The sequence below is a fragment of the Thunnus maccoyii genome, chromosome 21 (assembly GCF_910596095.1).
Source record: "Thunnus maccoyii chromosome 21, fThuMac1.1, whole genome shotgun sequence".
Lineage (NCBI taxonomy): Eukaryota > Metazoa > Chordata > Actinopteri > Scombriformes > Scombridae > Thunnus > Thunnus maccoyii.
In genome coordinates this window covers 8,163,039-8,184,036 of record NC_056553.1, presented here as the reverse complement: position 1 = coordinate 8,184,036, position 20,998 = coordinate 8,163,039, and the positions used below count along the sequence as shown (strand labels likewise).

Sequence of the window (20,998 nt, the reverse complement as noted above, 5' to 3'; positions counted from 1 at the left end):
TTATGCATTTCAGAGGGGCCGAGTCAGTACTTCCTAGTTTTATCCTAGTAATTAAACATAGACTATAAAAAGACGGATGTAGCGAGGTGTGACGTCACCCATTGCTTTTCATTGGAGCCAGTTTGAAGCCCATATATATATATATATTGATGAAGACTGCTCATTTATAAGTCACAAAGCAACTGATAAAAGTATTAAACACATTATTCTAAGAGACACTACATCACCTTCTGTTTTCTTTTGGAACAACTGCTGTGAAAATATTAACTACTAGTGGTCTTGAATGTTAATGAAAAAACATCTGACAACAAACAGGGTGAAAGAAGGGTCTTTTAAAATCATGCATAATGCATCTAGGGGCCGTCGGTGGCTTTGCACTTTAAGGTGCTTCTGCATTGGCTTCAGCCTCAAACTGCAGTTGCCACTTGTAAATAGAAACTGCTGTGTCGACATTTTTTCCGCACATATTAGCACACTCCAGACTTAGTTCTGTTGCCAATGAATGGATTTTATGTACAACATGTGGATGCTTGCCGACATCTGTCCCTGAACTGCTTTAATGACATGAAATCATCCATCGGGGGTGTTTAAGAAAGAGAAGACGAGCAGGGGATGTTCATCGTGCTGTTTATTTTCTGCCTCCATTACATCCTGACAAAAAAAACACACTTAATACTTAAAAACTTTTGGACGTACGGCACACATTTTTAAGCACAATATCAATTCCTGGACGGAATAGGGAAGCAGTAATACAGTACAGTAGTTACATGTGGAGAGTTTGGTGTATATATTCTTGTATTGTCATAGTGCAAACTAATGATGGCTTTGAAATCCAAGAATTTACTCTTTGTATTAACAAATCTACCAAACAATACATTTAACTAAATACAATAACCTAACAATTAAACATCAAAACCTACATGGAAAAGCAAAATGATTGGTCAAAACCTGAACACTGTTATTCTAAAAGGACGTCAATAGTGCAGTATTGAGGTATTTTATCTGTGAAGTTCCTTGATTGTATCCTGGCTGCATTGTCCACATAAATAAATATAAATATCATTTTAAAAATGGGAGTCCATGACTGAGGATTAAGCGATAAAACAGAATAACAAAACAAGAAGTGTGTAGAAGACGCACTGATATAATTGCTAAACCCACTCAGCTGTTCTTCGGAGGTAAGATTATCATTTTTGTTTCTTAAGGCAAAGACAAAATCCTGACTTGTTAAATACAAGAGTTGTGTGTGTGTGTGTGTGTGTGTGTGTGTGTGAATAACTGTTAATTTGGCAGAGGAGACTGTGGTTCTAGCCATCAGTGTCATCTCTGCCAACCTGAAACTCTGTTATCTCCTTTACAATGCGTTCGGCTATTGCTTTGCTGCTGGCCACGATCAGCCTCCGAGACATCAGATCGAATGGTCCACCTGGATGAAAGAGGAAATAATAAGTAGTGTTGAAATGAAGTTGAGCGACACATTTTCATGTTGCACATGCTACATTGATAAACGGGCGGCTGTGGCTCAGAGGGTAGAGCGGGTCGTCCACTAATCGGAGGATCAGTAGTTCGATTCCTGGCTCCTCCAGTCCGCATGTCCAAGTGTCCATGGGCCAGACACTGAACTGCAGATTGCTCCTGATGGCTGTGCCAGCACCCTGCATGGTAGTTTGCCGCCATCAGTGTGTGAGTGTGTGAATGGGTGAATGTGGCTTGTATTGTAAAAGCACTTTGAGTGTTCAGAAGACTAGAAAGGCGCTACATAAGTGCAGTCCATTTACCATTTAAGAGACTTGAGAATCATTATTAAGTCGTGCTTAATGTGTCTGTTGAAGTTACCTGAATAACTCAGCTGATGGCCCTAAATGTACTGCTCTCCTACTGGCTTTATGGAATCATTTTGTTGACTATTAGAGATTTGGTACAAGTTCTCTTGATTTCTGATAGAACACACTTTCCTTATTTAAAGTATTGCATTGTTTACTTTGGGTACTTGCATATTGTTTGCTCAACATCTCATAGTAAGCAGGCTTATTTGTAAAAAAAAAAAAAAAAAAAAAAGAGTTTTCACACAGTTAAACCACAGCAAAGATGATGAAACATCTCGTGTGACATTTAGAAAGTTGTTTCACCTCTCTGTTGTCGGTGTGCTACAAAGTCATTGACCTACACCAAAGACTTTTTTTCTTGACTAATAAAATGATATTTATTACCTGTCAAAGACAGAATAAAACAGTACTAGTCATTATGGCAACAGTTGAGCACAAACACTTCTGACATTGTCAGAAAGGTGATAATTCTACTTTATGTTTATTATTGAGGTTGTAGTGGGTGGTGCTGTTGTACTGCAGTGCATTATATTGAGTGTATTACTAATATTTTTTTTCAACCCCATTAACATACATGACAATGTCAACAAAAACTGAAAATGTATAAGCTCTGTAAAAGTAGAATTTATGGCAGAACTGTTGTACTGGATTGCATTAGATTACACAGGTGTTCCTAATAAAGTGCTCGGTGAGTGTACAGTATGTGCCAAGGGAAATTTTCCCCTCTATAAATCTGGTTCATTGTGCTGCGGAATCGATGAAACAAGCAGAATGCTTTCATTTTGAGATGCTTGTGTATACAAGAATGATAGTACAAAGCTAGTCACTATAGGGGGAAAAAGTTAAGTAATTCAGTATAAAAGCACATGAATTAACTGATGAATTTGCAAGATCATGGTCCTGTTCTCATTTTCAAAACATTTTGATTTTGTTCGTTAACCTCACATGACTCCAATAATCATTGCTATTCATGCTTGCATTGGCTCCACTGCCAACATGGATCCCACAACTGTAGTTTTTAAATATACAGAAAGGGAGGATGTTTACAGAAATCGAGGGTCTTTTACAGTGAACGCTGCCGTCGACAACAGCGCAGGTTGAACTTGATACACACTCGTTGGCAGAGTACAACTTTCTTAGCGTCCTAAATGTCAGACCAGCTGTTGTCATTGGCAGTGTTGCTTAAATTTAACATCGAATTTCTCAAACTCCGCCGCTTCCAGTTTCAACTACAAAGCCACTAGCTGGTCCGTTTCCTCATCTCATGCTTCATTTGCATTTGTGACCAGATGAAGGATAAAAGCCAATAACAACATGAATTAGTAACAATAAATAATTCATAAACATGAATAACTTCTGTTGTGTTTGCACTACAAGAACAACAGCATATTCGCGTTGCTTTGTTCTGTAATCTCCAACTGCAATCTGTTTTTTTATTGACAAATCAACCACACTGCTGCTGCCTGCTTCCCTCATTTTTATCAAATGACTCAGCAGCCTTTGAAAAGTGTAGCAGAAAGTGGTCTTTGAAGAGCTGCGGTTGTCTCAGTGACTCACCTGAAATATCCATGATAACTCCTCCGGCTTCGGTAACAACCGCTGCCCCTCCGGCCATGTCCCAGCAGTGGATACCCATGTGGTAGTAAGCATCAGCCGATCCGCACGCTACCAGACACATGTTGACAGCTGCACTGCCCGGGGAGCGGATACTAGGGGATAGAAACGGGATGTTTGCTTTGCATTCACCTGCACGTGACATACTCTTATCTTCCAGATGGTTTGTAAAAGTTTAGTATGCGTAAGTGCATGTTACCCATGGACGGGGATGCTGAGGATGGCTTTGACGTTGGCCAACATTGTATTAAACCGCTTAGAATCCTTTTTGAAGCCCATTTCTGTCAGCACTAGAGATTGTCTGATATCTAAGATGGAAAATTTTTAAAAAAATCACTCAAGAAATGACAGCTCACAGTGTGTAATATACAACTACTGCCTCCTGTAGAGCAGTTATAGAATCTCGCTGTGATGTTGCCTCCACCTAGTGGATTTGTTAAATACTGCAACATCAAAGCCTGAAGTGATGATCAGTATTCACCTTCCTGTCCAGACACCTTGATGGGGACTCCATTGCAAAATGCTCCTTTCCCTTTCCGTGCTGTGTACATCTTGTCCTCGATGCAACTGTAGACGATCCCAAACTCTATCTGAGACCAGAGATGCAGCACAGAAAACAGAGGAGGTTCATGCGGTGTGGGTGGAAAGCTAAAAATAACAGCCGTATAAATAGAGAAAGCTGGTACTTATCAGACGTTCACTGGGTGATTGGGGCAATTACCATGTTAATGATTGTAATAATTAAGACATTACAGTGTCATTTACACGTGGAACATCACAAATTATATGAATCACAAACAATAAAGCCTACCTCTTTCTTCACTGTGAAGCCGATTGAAACAGACACAAATGGGAACCTGTGCAAAAAGAAGAAAAAAAAAATCACAATATAAAGCATTCATTTAATGAACTCCCTTTAGGTTTAAGCTCAGAGGAGTCAGTTTCTATTATCAGTTCAGTTTCATCGAGGTTGTCTAATTATCCCTGATAGAGAGGACATTCCATGGGGGAACCTAATTAAAAGATAAAAACGGTTTAAGAGCGACAAAGATAAAACAAACGCAGGTTTCTCAGTGGTTCATACAGTACTTCAGTGCAGGTAGTACCTGTGAACAAAGTTGGTGGTTCCATCGATAGGGTCGATGATCCATGTGGGATTGTCAGTAAGAACACTGGGGGCGCCTGCTGCTACTGATTCCTCCCCTATGAAGCTTCAAAATCACAAAATAGGAAAAAGACAGAAAAAAATAAGTTATTTTTAGGCTTGATGTGACTGTTAAACCAGCTGTATAATTAATGACATCATTGCATTTGATGCTCTCAACCTGCTATGTTTACGTTCACCTTTTTATTTATAGTTTCCACTAGTCTGGATGTATAGCCGTAGCTACCAAAGGTCATGTTCTCAGTATTTATTTTTATGTGATTTTGGGTGCTCTACATTTTGCAGTTAAACTTGTGGATATTTGACAGGCTCATGCCAGTATTTTAAAACTTTGTATATTTAAATTTGACTACTTTTAGGCCAAGAATTTTATTCCTGATAACGTAGAGAAGGCTTTGCAACTGTATTTTGGTCTTCATATTTAGCAGTTAACTGCACAAATAAAAAAATATATATATGTAGTCTTAATTTTTGGTGTCTAATAATTTCTTGTTTTTTTTGTGAAGAACAGCTCATGACCTCCATATATCTAAATTATAGGCTGCAGGTCTGCCTGGAGAAGTGATAAGAGCAAGAGTGTGACCTTGCTCGATAATACTTCCAATTATAGAAAATGATCATCTACGTTGCAAACAAGACATATAAAATGAATAGAATCATAAAAATGCATTAAAAACTTAATACATTTTAAAAACAGCATGACAACAGAAACCAAACTTTAAGCAACTGAGTAAAAATTCATTCATCGTCCCTGATAAAACATTCTTCCATTCATGTGTGATCAAGCAGTCAGTGACTATAACACCTCTCTTGTCCATATTAGCCAGTGAAGTACCTATGTGTGGGGTACTTTTCCTTGATGGAAGAAATAATGAGCTGTTCCACTTTCTGGTCTGTCTCGGTCACCAGGTCGACTGGTGAGCTCTTCTGCATGACGGCGATGTCCTTCTGGAGCGCCTCGCGGATCATCTGGCAGGAGCACAATGACAAAACCCAGCGAGGGGATTTTTTGGATGACTGACTACATCTGCTACAGTAATTAGCCTAGTATGTTGTGTATTATGGTTTCATATTGTTGGCAATGATGCGTCAGAGATGATTGGGTGTAAGCTCTAAAGCTTTAATATATTTTGTCTGTTGTCTTTATAGTGTTTATTACACATTAATGCAACTGTCCTTAGAAATCATGCGCAGTCTGTACAAAGAAAGTATCATTATAAAGATTTCTTGAATATGGCTGGATGACAAATTAATTTTCCACACTAACAATGATAACCTTTTAAAGAGAGTAACATATAAATTTGTGTTTTTCCTTTTGTTTTAAGAAATGCTTTCCCTTTGTAGCAAGAAACAGTCTTGTTCAGTCTATATTTTAATCTGTTCTGAATTATGGTGACACATGTTGAATCACAAACTCATCATTGTAATTCATACATGTTAACTGGATGGACCTCACTGGGAATACAGACGATGACTCATATGTGCCTTTTCATCTTTATCACCATTGTTGTTAAACACCCCGCCAGCTCTTTGAAATACTTGCAAACAGCTATTGAACCAGGATAATCTTCATACTACACACCCTCAACCTGGAATAACATAACTTCATATGTAAATACTGTCTTCATACCAGGCATTCAAGCTCTTTTATGCCTCTTTATCCCATGTTAATATGCTACAATTTATATGTAAATTTCAATGTACTTTTATGTGACTTCTATGGTGCCATTTTGGTCAGGATCTCAACAGAGATATTGTAACTCAAGAGATTTCTTGTTTATATGAGTTAAACAAATAAATCTGAGATAAAACTGACTGATTTATTACTGTATCATGACCAGTTGCTGTACTATAAACAAAGGGTATGCAAAACCTAATTCATAGCTAATATTGTGCAACTTTTCAACCCAGAATAAGGTGATTTCCAGGCCAAAATCCGCTGTTATATGAATTTCTCACCTCCCCAGCCCGTTTGGTGACCTCCACACAGTGGTCCATGCACTCTTGCCAAGGATCACTCATGTTGATATCAAGGAGGAGCAGAAATATTCACAAATACGGACTAGCAGATACCTGTGAGCAAGACACAAGACATTCACAGTAGCATGCTGTTATAAAAGCAGTTGCAGATACAACAACTGGTGAGCTAGTGGCTGGAAAAAACTAGGTCAAATAATTAGGAAGAAAGCATATCTGTTAGATGAGAGTGCGGAAGCCTTGATGCTACTTTCAAAGTGCAAAGCTAAACTAGCCGCTATGCTAATCACCTTTTAAGGGGTAAATGACGAATAAACGAGCGCTGAGCTTAATGACAACAACGGCTACAGACCTACAATGATCTGTTCTGTCAGGCAGCTTTGTATTAACTCTTAATTTACTTCGTAGAGAGCTCTTAAACGAATATGAATGAACTAATGCTAACTCACCCCGCCTACACACACTGATTGACTTCTCAGTGTTAACCCTGAGTGGGTGGGACTAAAGGGAACGCTCCCTCTCATTGGTCAATCCATACCACTGGGTCTGAATTCGCCGCTCTGATTGGGTGGAATACTGTCATTTCTTCTTAAAGGAATGCACTGACAGAAGTGTGAGCATGATGGAAGTTAGTAGAAACAACTAACCTGCAGAGAAGGAGAGGCCGCAACTATGGATGATTTACTCAAGTGTAAGTTTTTATATCCTCTTAGATTTTATGGACACTCATAAACATGGGTCTTATAAATCTGTAGGTGCATATCTCACAGCCCAAGTGTCACATTCACGCACTGAATGGCTGCAACTAACGATTATTATCGAGTCATTATCTAGTAATCTGCCGATTATTTTCTCTAATAATCGATTTATCAACCTGTCTATAATATGTCAGAGAATAATGAGAAATGCACATTATAATTCATTCCTATTACACAGATAAGCACCAAATCACCACATCTGAGAAGCTGCAACTGGCAATTTTTCTGGCATTTGTGCTCAAAAAATGTCTAAAATGATTTTTCTTTATCAAAAATAGTTGCTGATTAATTTTACATCGATTACTTGACTAATCCTTGCAGCGCTACACACATTAAACCTTTGCCTGTTTCCAAAGTGGACACAAAATTATTTTCCACACAGATGGGCAAGACAGAACAAACAGGAAAACAGGATTAATCTATTCATGTAAGTATGTACATGTTTACAGGAAGAGAATATGATTTATATAACAATGTGGCTTAGGAGTGATCTGCTGTGGGCACTGTTGACTAAAAAGTGCCTCCTTTGTGGACCACAAAGCAGGAACTCTGTCGATTTACAGCATCTCTGACTCACTGGTTCTCATTCTCGATTAATCAACTATTAAATTAATCACCAACTATTTTGATAATGACTCATAATGACTTATCATTATGAGTCATTTTTCAAAAAAACAAACAAAAAAAAAAAGGATAAAATTATCTGGTTCCAGCTTCTTAAATGTCAATATGTTCTGGTTTCTTTAGTCCTCTATGACTAATATCTTCGGGTTGTGGACTGTTGGTTCCGGATAAAAGCTTTGTGAAACAGTGATCAACATTTTTCTCCATTTTCTGGGATATTATAGACCAAATGACTAATCAATTAATCAAGAAAATAATAGACAGATTAATCAATAAAATGAAATAATTGTCAGTTGCAGCCTTAAACATGACTATTTTGGTATTGTCAGTATTTGCATGCTTACAGGAGGAAGTAGAGAATATGATTTATATATAAATGTGGCTTAGAAATTATCTGAGGTAGTCCAGCTGTGCTGGAGTTTCCTGTTTTGACTCTAGCTTCTCTTTCTGGAACAAAAAATAATATATTGACTTAACAGTGCCTCCTTCTTCAAGGATGGGAACATAACTGGATCACAAGACAGTGAGTCAGTGGCTCTCATCCACACAGCTCAAAACACATTCACTGAGCCTCTTTATGAGGTCACCTGAAAGGTCATAAATGGCTAACATACAGGAATTTGACCATCAAACCTGTGATCATTTGTTTTTGTAGATAATAATAAATATACGAACCCGCTTCAGTCCAGAAGGTGGCAGCAGCAACACTGTTGTCTGCATTTCTGTAACATATAAAATCATACACAGATACAGTATGTTGGCAGCCTCTGCAGAGGCCTGGAAGTCAAAAAGTAGCCTGTGTTGTTTTAATGTTCAGTTGAGAATGCAATGTCAAAACATGTTCCCAAATACCTGATATTACTTTATAAGCAGATTCTGCTATGAGATTACTTGTAATTTGTGTATTAAGCCTTTGCATATAATTTAAACACTTTTCAGGTTACCTTTGGTCATTTTTGTCAAGTGAAATACAAGACATTTGCTAGATCCAGCTTCACAAATAGGAGGATTTTTTTTTTATTTTTCTGCATTTCCTGAATCATTTTGTCACAAGAACACTTTCAGGAGTCATCACATAGGGCTTGGGTAACTTGTGATAGGTACTTGTTATAATTCTTTGTTAGTTGTAGCTATAAACAATGGTATTAAAGGCTTATGGATTACTTTAGGTGTCAGTTTTTTCATTATTGTTGGATAAATAGAGTGCAGTGCAGCACAGTGCAATGCTCATGGCACTTCAGCTCGACACATGTTACACTACCTACAGATTACTCTGTTCATAGTGACTAATTCCCACTTACAGTACAGATTTCACTCTACATCTCCTGGGAGAGAAACTTACAAATTAAAAACCCCTTGAAATGAGAGTGACACATCGCAAAATAACACCATCCTCAATGACGGGAGAAATTAAGTCAGAGAAAGGGCAGTGAGAATAAATTGTGGTCCCTTGAGCAATCAGTGGAGTGTGTCTGCATACAAATGACTTATGACAGCTTCATCAGGTATAACACATTCTTGTATTAATGTAATCCAACCTGCTTTTATATTTTCACATCCTTCTCATCATGTTTGACCTGATGACCGAAGAGTTATTAGTGCTGTAAGAGTATACTAAATGCTTGACTTTTCCCTATTTGCTGTAATATGAAGAAGAATACCTTTTGGGAGCAGACTTAATTATCAATAGAGAGCACACATTTGGTTTGGAGACTTGATAATCAAATGACGTCTGAGACAACTCTTCGATCAAACATATGCCAATTTGTGTCCTTTCCACCTCCTGACCCCTGCTGATGTGACCCCTCCCGACTTGCCCCTGGCAAACCTTGATCTTGTATGTAAATGCCGTCCCCTCCTATCTCTTGTTACCATTTGTTGGTCACCCTCCTGACCTCTACTGATCTGAGCCCTCCCGACTTGCCCCTGGCAAACCTTGATCTTGTATGGAATGATTTACTCCACTTTATATGTGTGTATAATACAGTACTGTCTATTGTTGACTTAGATTGGTGCATTTGGAAATTACCTTTTGAGACTTGCTTTAGCAGACATGAAATAGTTAAATGTGGCACAAAAGGAAGCAGTATTTAGATAAAGTCAATTTTCCCTTTGTTAAATACACACGTCAAACTTCCTGTAATGGAAAGATGTTGGTTCTACCTCCAAGAAAAACACATATTGTACAATAAAGGGGAATTATTATGATTGCAAGAAAGCCTACATATTTCAGTTTGTCAATACACCGGTGAAGAATGTGTGTGAAAAGAGTGCTTCAAATCTGCTTTCTTGAGCTCTTGTTTTAAGGTCTGAGTAAGATTTAGGCTTCGTCCAACATTTCTCTTTGGCTCCGTTCAGCTACTTAACCTAAGAGAATTTTTTGCCAATAAGCTCGGGCAGCCCTGTGGAGACTCTCTGTCCTCTTGTTCAAACTGCTAAGGATGCAATTAGCTTTAAATACATGAGGGCACAGTCTCATCTATACGCTGTAAGCACTTAATGAGGTGTTCTGGCAACCGTTCAGCATACATTTAATCTAATTCCTCTATATAGAACAATGGTTTTTGCATTATGTGCAGACAATATAATGAGAATCCCAATTAGCCAATCACCACAAAGTATTATGAGAGTCATTTTTTTGTACATTTGATGGCTGAGAGTCTCTCTTGGCTCTTGGACTCTGTACCATCTTCTAGTGATTATTACATATTTAAAAACCAGTGTTAAATGCTGTGCAAGCCCAAGATAGGATTTTGTCGTTAAATCGGTTATTATTCAGCAAGATAATAAATTTTTAAAATGCAGGATGTGCCCCCCTCACAGCCACCACTTACACATATGTCTTGTTGCCAACAGTCCTGCCCCTTTTGGCAAACTGTTTATATTTTTAAAACACCAGACGTTAGTGATGAAATGTGTCATTTCCTCAGTTTTTGTGTTTTGTGTTTCCATGGGTTATCGTACTGTATGGGGCATGTGGGCAAATGAATCACCAGACAGCTTCTCCCTTAGGCCGGTCACTGTAATTTTTATTATGTACAAAGTAGATACATAACTCCTCCCGAGTTTACACAAAATTCATTCAGCTGTCTGACACAAAGGAAGAAAATGAGTTAGGAAACAGGAGATATTGTGTGCTCTGCTTCAGTTTCATGGAGGGAACCAAAAGATAAAAGTGATAAGTTAAAAGAAGGTATTTAAACACCCTATTATTGACATTTGGTATTACCAATCAGCACAATAACACCCCAACCCAACATCCATACAGATATAAGAGATGTAAATTACTTAAAAACGTACATCTGTCACACTTGAATGAATTCTAACAATGTTTTTTTTCATGTGCTCTTGTATGTTTTGCCAGTAAAACTTTCTACTTCTGAGCATTTCACACAAAATGAATGCTTTACACAATACGTCATAGCAGCTGGCAATAGAGTGAGGTTGCATATCACCTCACATATAAATGAATGGATAGATTTGTATTATGTGGCATGTCAAGTGGTGGAAAAAGTAAAGGTATAGAATTATTTGCAGTAAAATTTCAAAAAAATCAAAGTTCATTGATACGTTCAGACCTTTATTTAAGCCTCAAAATCATTGAGGTTTCTCTCATTTGCGATGATATAGAGATACATAGTTAAAAAGAAAATACACAGAGTTAAATAGATCAAAAGAGGACAATACTCAGTGAAAACAATCACACACTGAAGTGAAGTGGTTTGAGATCATAGTCTTGAATTGTCCAGGGTTAGCAAGAGCATCTTGAGGATGTGTTGAAGATAATTCCATGTGTCTAAAGGCAGTTCAGAATAAGCCTGTGGGACTTGAAGTATAAGACAGTTTGTAGGGCGAGTTCGGGAGGGTCCTGTAGTCCAATCCAGCATAGATGTTATATAGAGTGGGAAATGTGCCTACTGTAGCAGAACTGTCACATTATTGCACAAACCTGTAAGAAGTAGCAGTTGGTCCTACTTCATACAGCGGGTGCACCTTTAAAAAGGGGAAGATAATATGTAAGAATGCAGACATTTTCATACTACATTCTAATTGTATACAATATACTGTTTTTATGCTGGTAGTATAAGAAATCAATATGCTAAACTGTTTTATAGTGACAGGAAATGATAAGATGTTTACACCCTTAAATGTCAATCACACTTCACTGCCAATAAACGGAACAAAGAGACAAAAAAATCTTTATTACAGTACTTCAGGTTCATTTATACCCTATTAACAGAGTTCATGTCATAATACAGTGTGTCCAGTTACACAAACAGCAATATTTTCTCCTCCAGCCCATGGTTCCACTTCCCAGAGAACAGCGCACACTCTGTGTTGGAAGATTCTTAATGGCACCATAATGGGAGTCATGTGGATCTACTCTCTGCAAAAAGGGGTTTGGAAAAAACCATCTCATCGACCTATGAAGACCAGCCTATCAGGCATGTCAAGCATTAGCCCTGAGAGGAGGACACACATCACATCACACCACAACAGGACTCAATTTGGGGAGAATTTTGACCTGAACTAAGCATCGAATGTCACAACCATGGAGCCATTTCTTGCAGTTTTGCCTTCAGTCTGGAAAATGGTGAGCATATGATTTCTCTCTGAATTACAAAGTTGGGCATGTGTTACAGCATGTGATATTTAATCACTGCATGCACTACTGTAATCTGTCATTGGTAAATATGTTAAAGTGATGCATATCTTTGAGTACGAACTCCCTAAAATGCTTGGAATTGTTGTCTAAAGTTCAGCCATCATCATCAGTTCAATCTCCTGCAGTGTATTTGAACATTTGAAAAGCTGCCAGAGTTGACAGCTCTGGAAAAAAACAAAAAAAACAAATGTGGGAGAAAGTTATGAACATGCAACATGATAATTTGACTTCAGTCTATCACATTGCAGTAAACAAACTGGCCTGGAGTCGCAGCTAAAACCGATACAGAATGTTTTGTTTTGCTGTATGAAAGCATACACAAACACACATGTTTTCTTAGGAGCAATGAGGTGGTCCGGGGTCCCCATATCACCATCATGACCAACCCTAAAACATCTGTGTCCTTTGTAATGGTCAGCGTGACAATATGTAAGTAATTCCTCCTGACATAAGCACATTTTTTCTTTCTTTCTTATGTTTTCATTTCTTTTCTTCCTTCTGTCCTTTTTATCTTTTGATGTGCCCCTCCCAAATGTGATAGATAATGTGCTCTTTCTTCTATCTTTGTGTCCGTTTCAAAGGGTTTATTATGCTTCTGCTCTGCCCCAGTCAACTGAGAGCCCAGCTCGGGACAACCCCCAACATAAAACACATTGTGGTTGGAAGGTGTTACAGTTACATGACTCTAGTTAACCCCACATTAAGGTAATGCACTGTACAATGATTTATAACATATCCAATCTATCATGTTTCTTTCTTTTTTTAGCAAACATCAGATGTGTGCATTCTAGTCACATGATTTGGACTAGAATGGGACTCAATTTACAAATTTGATGATTGCACAACTCAATTTTGACCGTAACACCAATGAGTAGAGCTGCAAGATTTGATTTTGTCCCAAAGCCTAAAGCAGGGGAATTTTGGCTTCATGTAATACAGCATATACAGTATACAGTATTCATGCCAGTGTTGAAGCCCACATAAGGGGCAATAACTCTTCTTTTTTAATGTGTTTAGCTTCGGTAGATAGAAAAAGAAACTGATACAGACATGGTTACTGTGGGACGAGGGCATGAATTGATCTGCTTTCTATAAAAAGACATTTCGTGTCATGGGAAATTCTAGTTTTTGTTTGCATGACTTAATTTATTATTGATAAGTTCAGTCATGTTTTCTTAGTTTTCTTTTGAAAATAGCTTATATTTCATTTTATGTGTAATTGCAGCACAGTTTTCACTTTTGTTGTGTATCACAAACTCTACAAAGAAGAATTGCTGTCAAGGCTATCCATGTATGATGATTTTAGAAAAATAAACAATTATGTGAGGCCTTTATGGATTAAATTCCAGTAATTTGATGCACTACTAACTATTATCCCGGTGTTTACATTTTGAAATGGCATTGAATTTAGTGGAGAACATCTTATCACTTAATAATAATAAAATTTATTCATATAGCATTTATCAAAACCTTTACAAGGCCGACATAAAAGGATAAATAAAATGCCAAATACACACACATTCCCACATATATACAGTACTGTGCAAAAGTTTTAAGCACCCCAGACATTTAGATTCTTATCCATTATGCAATACCATCACGGAGGTGTCTGATTGGTCCCAAATTTATTCATGATATGACAATTACCCCAAGCATACAGCTAGAGTCATAAAGAACTATTTTCAGCAACAAGAAGAATGATGAGTCCTGCAACAGATGGTACTGTTTGGCCCCCACAGAGCCCTGATCTCAACATCATGGAGTCAATCTGGGATTACATGAAGAAGCACCTGAGATGGCCTAAATAATAAATCCACAGAAGAACATTTTTTCTCCAGGGTGGTTACAACAACCTACCTGCAAGTTACCATGAAAAACTGAGTTAAAGTGAACCGAGGAGAACTGCTGCTGTTTTCAAAGCAAAGCGTGCTCTTAGCGAATATTGATTTCATTTAGGTTTCTGTTGTTCATTCAACTTTGTAAGAAGTTAATTGATAAATTAAAACAATTTATAGCACTATTTTTGTAAGCATTCTCACTTTACTTTTAGTGCCTAAAACTTTTGCACAGTACTGTATACATAGATAGATAGATAGATAGATAGATAGATAGATATACCATTAAGAACAAATGTAAAGAAATCAATCACTAAAGACTATAAGAAAGCCTTACATTAAAAGTGAGTTTTCGAAGCGATTTAAAAAAAGATACTGAAAGTCTGAGATTCTCGAACGGGTCATTGCGTAATAGTGGTGCCTTGACAGAAAAGGCTCTGTCTCCTTTAGTTCTCGACCTTGCATTAGGCACAGCCAGGAGGCTTTTGCCTGAGGACCTCAAACTGCGTGTAGGTTGACGAGGGGAGAGTAACTCGTAATGAGAAGGATTTTAAAGTCAATTCTAAAAGCAACTGACAGCCAGTGTAAGGACAATGAAAAATGAGTATATGGTCTCTTTTCCTGGTCTGTGTTAGACGTCTGGCTGCTGCATTTTGCACAATTTGTTGTCTGTGAATTGAATTCTGATTTCATGCCAGTTAAGAGGCGATTGCAGTAATCTAATCAGGAGGAAAATGGATTCAGTATCTTTAAAACTCAAAATTGAATGAATTCTGGCAATGTCCCTGAGATGGTAGAAGGAAGACTGGATAATTTTACTGATATGTATTTCAAAGTTGAAGTGGAGTTGAATATCACACCAAGGTTTTTGACAGAAGGCTTAAAGGGGGCATATTATGCACATGTCTAGGTCTGTATTTTCATTCTGCGGCTCTACTGGAATATCTTTGCATGATGTTAAGTTCGAAAAACTCCATATTTATCTTATACTGGCTCTGTATGCAGCCTCTCAATTCAGCCTCTGTTTCCCGTCCTTTACTCGAAATATAAACTTCTCAAATACATCTGTACATTTTCAAGCTTGAATCCGATCCGAAATATGATAGTGAAGAATGCAAAAACAACACAAAGAACAACATTAGCAACAAAGGTTACAGAAGGGATGTGTGTGAGCATGCATGATCTGCCGTCAGTTCAATGGGGAAGTAGAGGTAACTTTGCAAACGGAGCGTTCAGAGCTTTTGACTGAAATCACAATAAACATGTCTTGTTTGAGATATTAAAACCAGTGATGGCTGGTTTTGTGGATGCAGATGGTTAGGACCAATGATAAGAATTTCTGTTTTGTCAGCTGAAGAAAGTTTGTAGACATCCTAGCTTTTATATCTGCCAAACAGTTTCTTAAGGTAGAAATGCTAGTGGGATTGTCAGGCTTCACCGGTATATACATCTGTGTGTCGTCTGCATAAAAGTGGAATGGGATGTGATGCCTGCGAATGATGTAAGCAAGTGGGAGCGCTTATAGTGAGAACAGTGATGGTCCAAGGATGGACCATTGGCACACTCCAAGATTTAAGTACCGTCACCAACATCTGTTTGATAAATAGGAAACCATTTCAAGGCTGTTCCAGATCTGCCATTCCAGTGCTGAAGTATATTACTTAGTATACTGTGCTCAAACAACATGTGCTCATCCAACAATATGAGGATGGAGGATTTACCTTTGTCCATAGTGCTTAAAAGATCATTTGTTAACCCAGTAAGCGCAGTCTCAGGGCTGTGGTACTAACTAAAACTTTTCATAAATTTGGTTACCTTTCAGGGATTTCAGACTTGTTTAAGCCCTGAAACTTACAGGTGACTTTACACCTAATGACAATACATCAAAAACATTTAGAAAAATTACATTTTTAAGTGTATCCTATTTTTATGTGTAGGTATGACTGTGAGGAGATCTGGAGACAGTTTGAGGAGGCGGTTGTCCATCAGTCTTCTTGTAATGTAACAGTGGAGGATTATCATCAGATGTTTCATGTAATACCACAAACCTGGGTTTGTGATAGGGTGAGCAAGACTGGGATTTTAGCTCCAAAATGTCATATATGTTCATAACTTATACATCATTATAATAGGAAAATCTTTGAGTTAAGCTGCTTTATATTTCCCTTCCTGTCCTTCTCTTCTGTCTAGTTCCTCTTCTGGAGTAAAACAAGGACACTGATGCACAGCTATGCAGCTGTTGTACCTGACTTCTGGACACTGGAGGACACACTGGTTGGCTACATGTTCAACGACCTCATCTGGTGTGGCCAAAAGAAGGACTTAGGTAGATTTTTCTTGTGTTAACAAGACAGAGACAATAACAATAACTCAAAACTCAAATATAAAGTCTGTACTAGTTAAATAAATGCCCCTGAAAAAAGGCAGGATAGCAGCAACTCAGTGGTTTCCAACCTCTTTGACTTTTGACCCCTTACAGTAAAATAAAGCAGTGTCTACTTCACAAGTTGCATGATTGGTGAGCAGTTTTTCCAGAGAAAGATGGTCTCCTCGAAACATTTTCACAAAAAAAAAAGCAAACACTAGAGAAAAGTCTGAAAAAAGAGTAAATAAATTATGTTGCAGAGCAACAATTTTCTTCTTTCCTGTGAAACTAGTTATCTTACGACTCCGTTGGGGTCTTGACTGTCAGGTTGGGAACCACTGTAGTACCTCAATCATGATGTAAAAATTCCAGTAAATCAATTTTTTTATGATCAAGTTTTGTGATATGGGGTACCAAAAGGGAAACAACTAAGTACACTTATTTAGATAAAACACAGAAAACTAAACACAAATTAAGTAAAAGAAAATATTAAAATGAGTAAGTTATTTACTATCACTTTCTTATTTTTGGCTGATTTGAAATATAACTAATATCGCCTACTAATGTTAAGGATATGGTTTTTGTTTTCATGCAGAGCATTATTTTTTACTCATTATTATTATTAATCACATAGAGTTCTCTATTAACACTAGGAAGCACTATAAGATACTGAAAGACACAGTACATCACAATCACTATATGTAACATATTATACAAATATTACAGTAGTAATATGTGTAGAGATTTACAGTGTATAGATTTAAAGCTGCTATAATCATTTTAAAATATTAACAATGGATCAAATGATTTTATGTAATGTTAAAGGACTGGTTCCCTTTAGCTCTCTGGAGCTTTTTAATGTCTTTCAGCTCATTGATATTGTTTTACAGCTTGCACCTTTACTGTTTTGGTTTACTCTCACTGCTCTCATCAGCATCATTTCCAGCTGCAACAGGTCACTGTTCTCAGCAAAAAAGCCCTAAAAACCCACTGTACACTACCTGCTCTGAAGTTAGAGAGTACCTGGTGAACATGGTGGATCATTTCCTTCAGGAGACGGTGGAGACCAATAACAGAGCCAAAAGGAGAATGAATATTGGGCTTAACATTTGTCAGGATGCCAGAAACACGACTCCAAATGAATGATAATGTTGCTGCGTATCTGCTGGATGAGTAAATATGCACGTGTTTGCTATTGAGTTTGAGAGTGCTGTGTTTACAGCTCGTTTCTATTGCTCCCAAGAAGAAGATCACTTGGTAGCACCGGGATTTAAATGAGACATCATGTTCACGCAGCTGTGCTCCCAAATGTCTTATAGTTCCTTTGGCATTAAGTAATATATGTAGTGAGTGATGAACCTACCAGCTGCAGGTCCTTGCATCCCAGTATCTATACAATCACCTAAACATGTTTTTTTCACTATTCACTCATGTTTAATTTGATTATTTTCAAAATAATTGCTTCTTTTAACTGACAGTTGTGAATTTTGACACACAGGTTTTGATTTCAGCTCTTGTCCAGAGTGGTCAGCATGCAGAAATCATCCGGTGTATTCCTTGTGGAGGCAAGCCTCACAAAATGTGAGTTTATTGTCCAAACTGCAGAATAGTGTCAGCACCATTCTCCAGCATCCACACACCTTTGTTCATCATTTATATGCAACATACCATACTAAAATCAGCTCTGGAATATTGCTCCCATGTGACTTTCTTCATCCATTTGTTAGTTTGCGGAGATGGCATGTGGCAACGTCACTGTATTACTGAACGGGTCTATTGACAACGCCTTCAATAGGAAAAGGTAAAAAAGGAAAAAGAATTAAGTATTTTGGCGTTAGTGTTTGTTTGCGTATTGTTTGTGTAATATAATCTTCTTTTATATCTTACAGCATGTTTGGAAGCGTTGAACTGGACTGTCTGAATCCAAAAAGGGTGAATTATGTCAACATAAAGGTGGTGACAAATCTAGAGGGACCCTTTATGTGAGGATAAAATCAGCATATATTTTGCATTACATGAAAATGTTGGATTTCTTCTAAGAACTATCATATAAAATTGTGTCATTCACTAAAGCCTTACAGATCAGCATTAGTAACAACTTTTGGGTTGCAAGGTTGTGAAAAATTTTCTCTAACGCAACAATTCCCAACCTGGGGGTCAACACCCCCAAATGTGAGGGGTCATGAGATGATTAACAGGATAGGACAACAGATATATATGTATAAATTTTATTTTTATTTTTTTAAAACAAAATTGTTTACTTTTTTTAACCTTTCTTCTAATATTTTTTGTGAATTACTGTGTAATTTTATCTCATCAAACCTCTAAAAGGTATTCAAATAAAACAAGGTAAATAAATCCTAAAAGGTACTTGTTTTCCCTCTGCTACAGAGAATCATGTAGACAAGGATCCATTGTAGACTTGATCCAAATCCTCCAGTCCAGAGGTTTCCGCTGGACCTGCACAGACAACGACCAGTAAGTGACATGTTACATAAATAGATAGATTTATCCAGATGTTGTTTACGACATGATAATGAACATCTGATGTAAGTACTCTGGAGTAACAGAAATGATATTTGTCCACAGGACCTTGACGATCCTTCAGTGTGTCCAGAACCCCAAACACTCCTCCTGCCAGACATTTGCAAACAGCCTGTTTCACAGAAAGATCACATTCAACTGAGTACCCTACGTCTGATATTGTTATTTTTTAGTCTTTAACGTATAGTGATTTTATTTTAACATGGTTTTTAATGTAAATAAAGGTATAATCTGATATGAAACAGACTGTTAACGCTGTCATTTTTAGAGGAACATCGGAAACTGCTAAAATGACTTCCTTAGAGTGCATTTTTTATACGCCACTTTTTTTTAATTGATCCCATTTCATTAGCAGATTAAGTAGACATACAGAGTCTCTTAGAGTGCAGTTGGTCTGTTTTCTGAAGCCAAAAGCTCAGCAAAGCAAAATATCAGGCTTTAACAGAGGTTCCTGTCATGAAAAGGGCCCCTCTATGAAAAAAAATCTAGTATTTCAGTTTTGTGCTTAAATTACCACCCAACAAATCTGGGGGCAGTTATACTAGCGTTGAACAAAACTGTTCACGTTTCACAGAGTTGGATGAACTGGGGTTAATTGGGGGTCACCAGTTGATTTTTTTTTATCTGAAGCACTGTAGCAGGTTGTTGCTGTTGTGTTAAGTCCAAAGGTTAAAATGTTATTGCCCTTGTGTAATATTTTAAACAGTTTGAAATCAGATATCTGTGTTTGTTTGGCTTCATTTCACAATTGGAATAATAACATTTATTCACATGTTGGTTCCCTGGCAAACATTTACTTTAAAGCGCTCATATTTCATGAATATAGCTGTAAAACATCCATACTGGTATAGCAAGAGCAAGAAACATCCACCAAAATGATACCTGAGTTATTGTGTCGTTAAGTCATTATATGTCCCGTAAAACAGGTTCACTGGAAAGTCAACCTTTACTTTTGATCCTCCTCACCAGACTCAACGACCTGCGGCATTTCTCATCATAAATGAACTACTCAGATTGTAGCCTCTAACTATCTTTCAACATAAATGAATTTCACACAGCTACCGTAACGGTTCCCTGGTTTAAATATTTATTATTAATTTATTTGCCTTCTGGCATAGAAAAAAGAGCAACAGTTTCCAATTTGAAAGCACAAAGTCGAGAGAAAGGCAAACATTAGTGAATGGAAGGAAAGAAATGTACTTTTATGCTTTCTGAATGACGTCCATACTGAAGTTCAGTTCAGCCAGACAGGATACACTTAACTCACCAGTGCTTCTTTTATCTTGGAATTTGGATTTTTAGCAATCTGGAGAGAGCAATTAAGTTTGACTTTAACTGTATTGTAAATTTATGTAGTATTTTTTCCATGCACCTTCTTTTTATTCTTTTGTTCCTGTGTGTATTGATGGTTTATAGGGAAATAAAATTTACAGAAAATATAAATGAACAATCTGAATAAATGAAATATGAATAGTACAATTATTCCAGTTGTTTTTAGTTTCTTTTGGGGGGGGGGGTGCAATGGTTGCAATGGGGTTGGAGACTCAGAATTTCGCTTGACTTCAGTATTCTGGATATGGTCCTTCTCTCTGCTTGTACCAAACTATTGCAGCTAATTTCAAGT

The 20,998-nt window shown here is 37.4% G+C and overlaps 2 protein-coding genes across 5 annotated transcripts; one reads left to right on the top strand and one right to left on the bottom strand.

Annotated features, from left to right (window-relative positions):
• Positions 1 to 610: 610 nt before the first annotated feature.
• On the bottom strand, positions 611 to 7,116 carry impa2 (inositol monophosphatase 2). Of its 3 annotated transcripts, none has more exons than XM_042400089.1 (9): positions 7,032 to 7,116; positions 6,565 to 6,678; positions 5,441 to 5,574; positions 4,547 to 4,651; positions 4,252 to 4,297; positions 3,922 to 4,030; positions 3,640 to 3,748; positions 3,384 to 3,535; positions 611 to 1,426 (listed from the first exon to the last, which is right to left on the bottom strand). In XM_042400089.1, exons 2-9 carry the CDS (start codon positions 6,625 to 6,627, stop codon positions 1,308 to 1,310), a joined length of 837 nt encoding a protein of 278 aa, XP_042256023.1. In that variant the 5' UTR covers positions 6,628 to 6,678; positions 7,032 to 7,116; the 3' UTR covers positions 611 to 1,307. The 3 variants fall into 3 exon arrangements, with proteins under 3 accessions (XP_042256023.1, XP_042256022.1, XP_042256024.1); XM_042400088.1 differs by lacking the exon at positions 7,032 to 7,116 and adding an exon at positions 6,873 to 7,025; XM_042400090.1 differs by lacking the exon at positions 7,032 to 7,116 and adding an exon at positions 6,935 to 7,024.
• A 45-nt stretch (positions 7,117 to 7,161) lies between these two features.
• On the top strand, positions 7,162 to 20,555 carry LOC121888513 (ADP-ribosyl cyclase/cyclic ADP-ribose hydrolase 1-like). Of its 2 annotated transcripts, none has more exons than XM_042400087.1 (11): positions 7,162 to 7,273; positions 12,263 to 12,558; positions 12,971 to 13,059; positions 13,212 to 13,335; positions 16,403 to 16,529; positions 16,656 to 16,791; positions 18,329 to 18,411; positions 18,558 to 18,631; positions 18,720 to 18,812; positions 19,222 to 19,308; positions 19,420 to 20,555. In XM_042400087.1, exons 2-11 carry the CDS (start codon positions 12,506 to 12,508, stop codon positions 19,514 to 19,516), a joined length of 963 nt encoding a protein of 320 aa, XP_042256021.1. In that variant the 5' UTR covers positions 7,162 to 7,273; positions 12,263 to 12,505; the 3' UTR covers positions 19,517 to 20,555. The 2 variants fall into 2 exon arrangements, with proteins under 2 accessions (XP_042256021.1, XP_042256020.1); XM_042400086.1 differs by having other exon boundaries at positions 12,944 to 13,059.
• Positions 20,556 to 20,998: the final 443 nt, after the last annotated feature.

What these genes read in the sequence shown, in the direction of transcription:
- impa2 (XM_042400089.1), bottom strand. Translation starts at nt 6,627, where the DNA reads ATGAGTGATCCTTGGCAAGAGTGCATGGACCACTGTGTGGAGGTCACC. An exon ending in CAAGGTGTCTGGACAGGAAG is followed by an intron (nt 3,749 to 3,921) that starts GTGAATACTGAT and finishes TTTCCATCTTAG; the next exon opens with ATATCAGACAATCTCTAGTG. An exon ending in CTCAGCATCCCCGTCCATGG is followed by an intron (nt 3,536 to 3,639) that starts GTAACATGCACT and finishes TCTATCCCCTAG; the next exon opens with TATCCGCTCCCCGGGCAGTG.
- LOC121888513 (XM_042400086.1), top strand. Translation starts at nt 12,506, where the DNA reads ATGTCACAACCATGGAGCCATTTCTTGCAGTTTTGCCTTCAGTCTGGA. An exon ending in AATGGTCAGCGTGACAATAT is followed by an intron (nt 13,060 to 13,211) that starts GTAAGTAATTCC and finishes TCCGTTTCAAAG; the next exon opens with GGTTTATTATGCTTCTGCTC. An exon ending in GGAGGCAAGCCTCACAAAAT is followed by an intron (nt 18,412 to 18,557) that starts GTGAGTTTATTG and finishes TCCATTTGTTAG; the next exon opens with TTTGCGGAGATGGCATGTGG.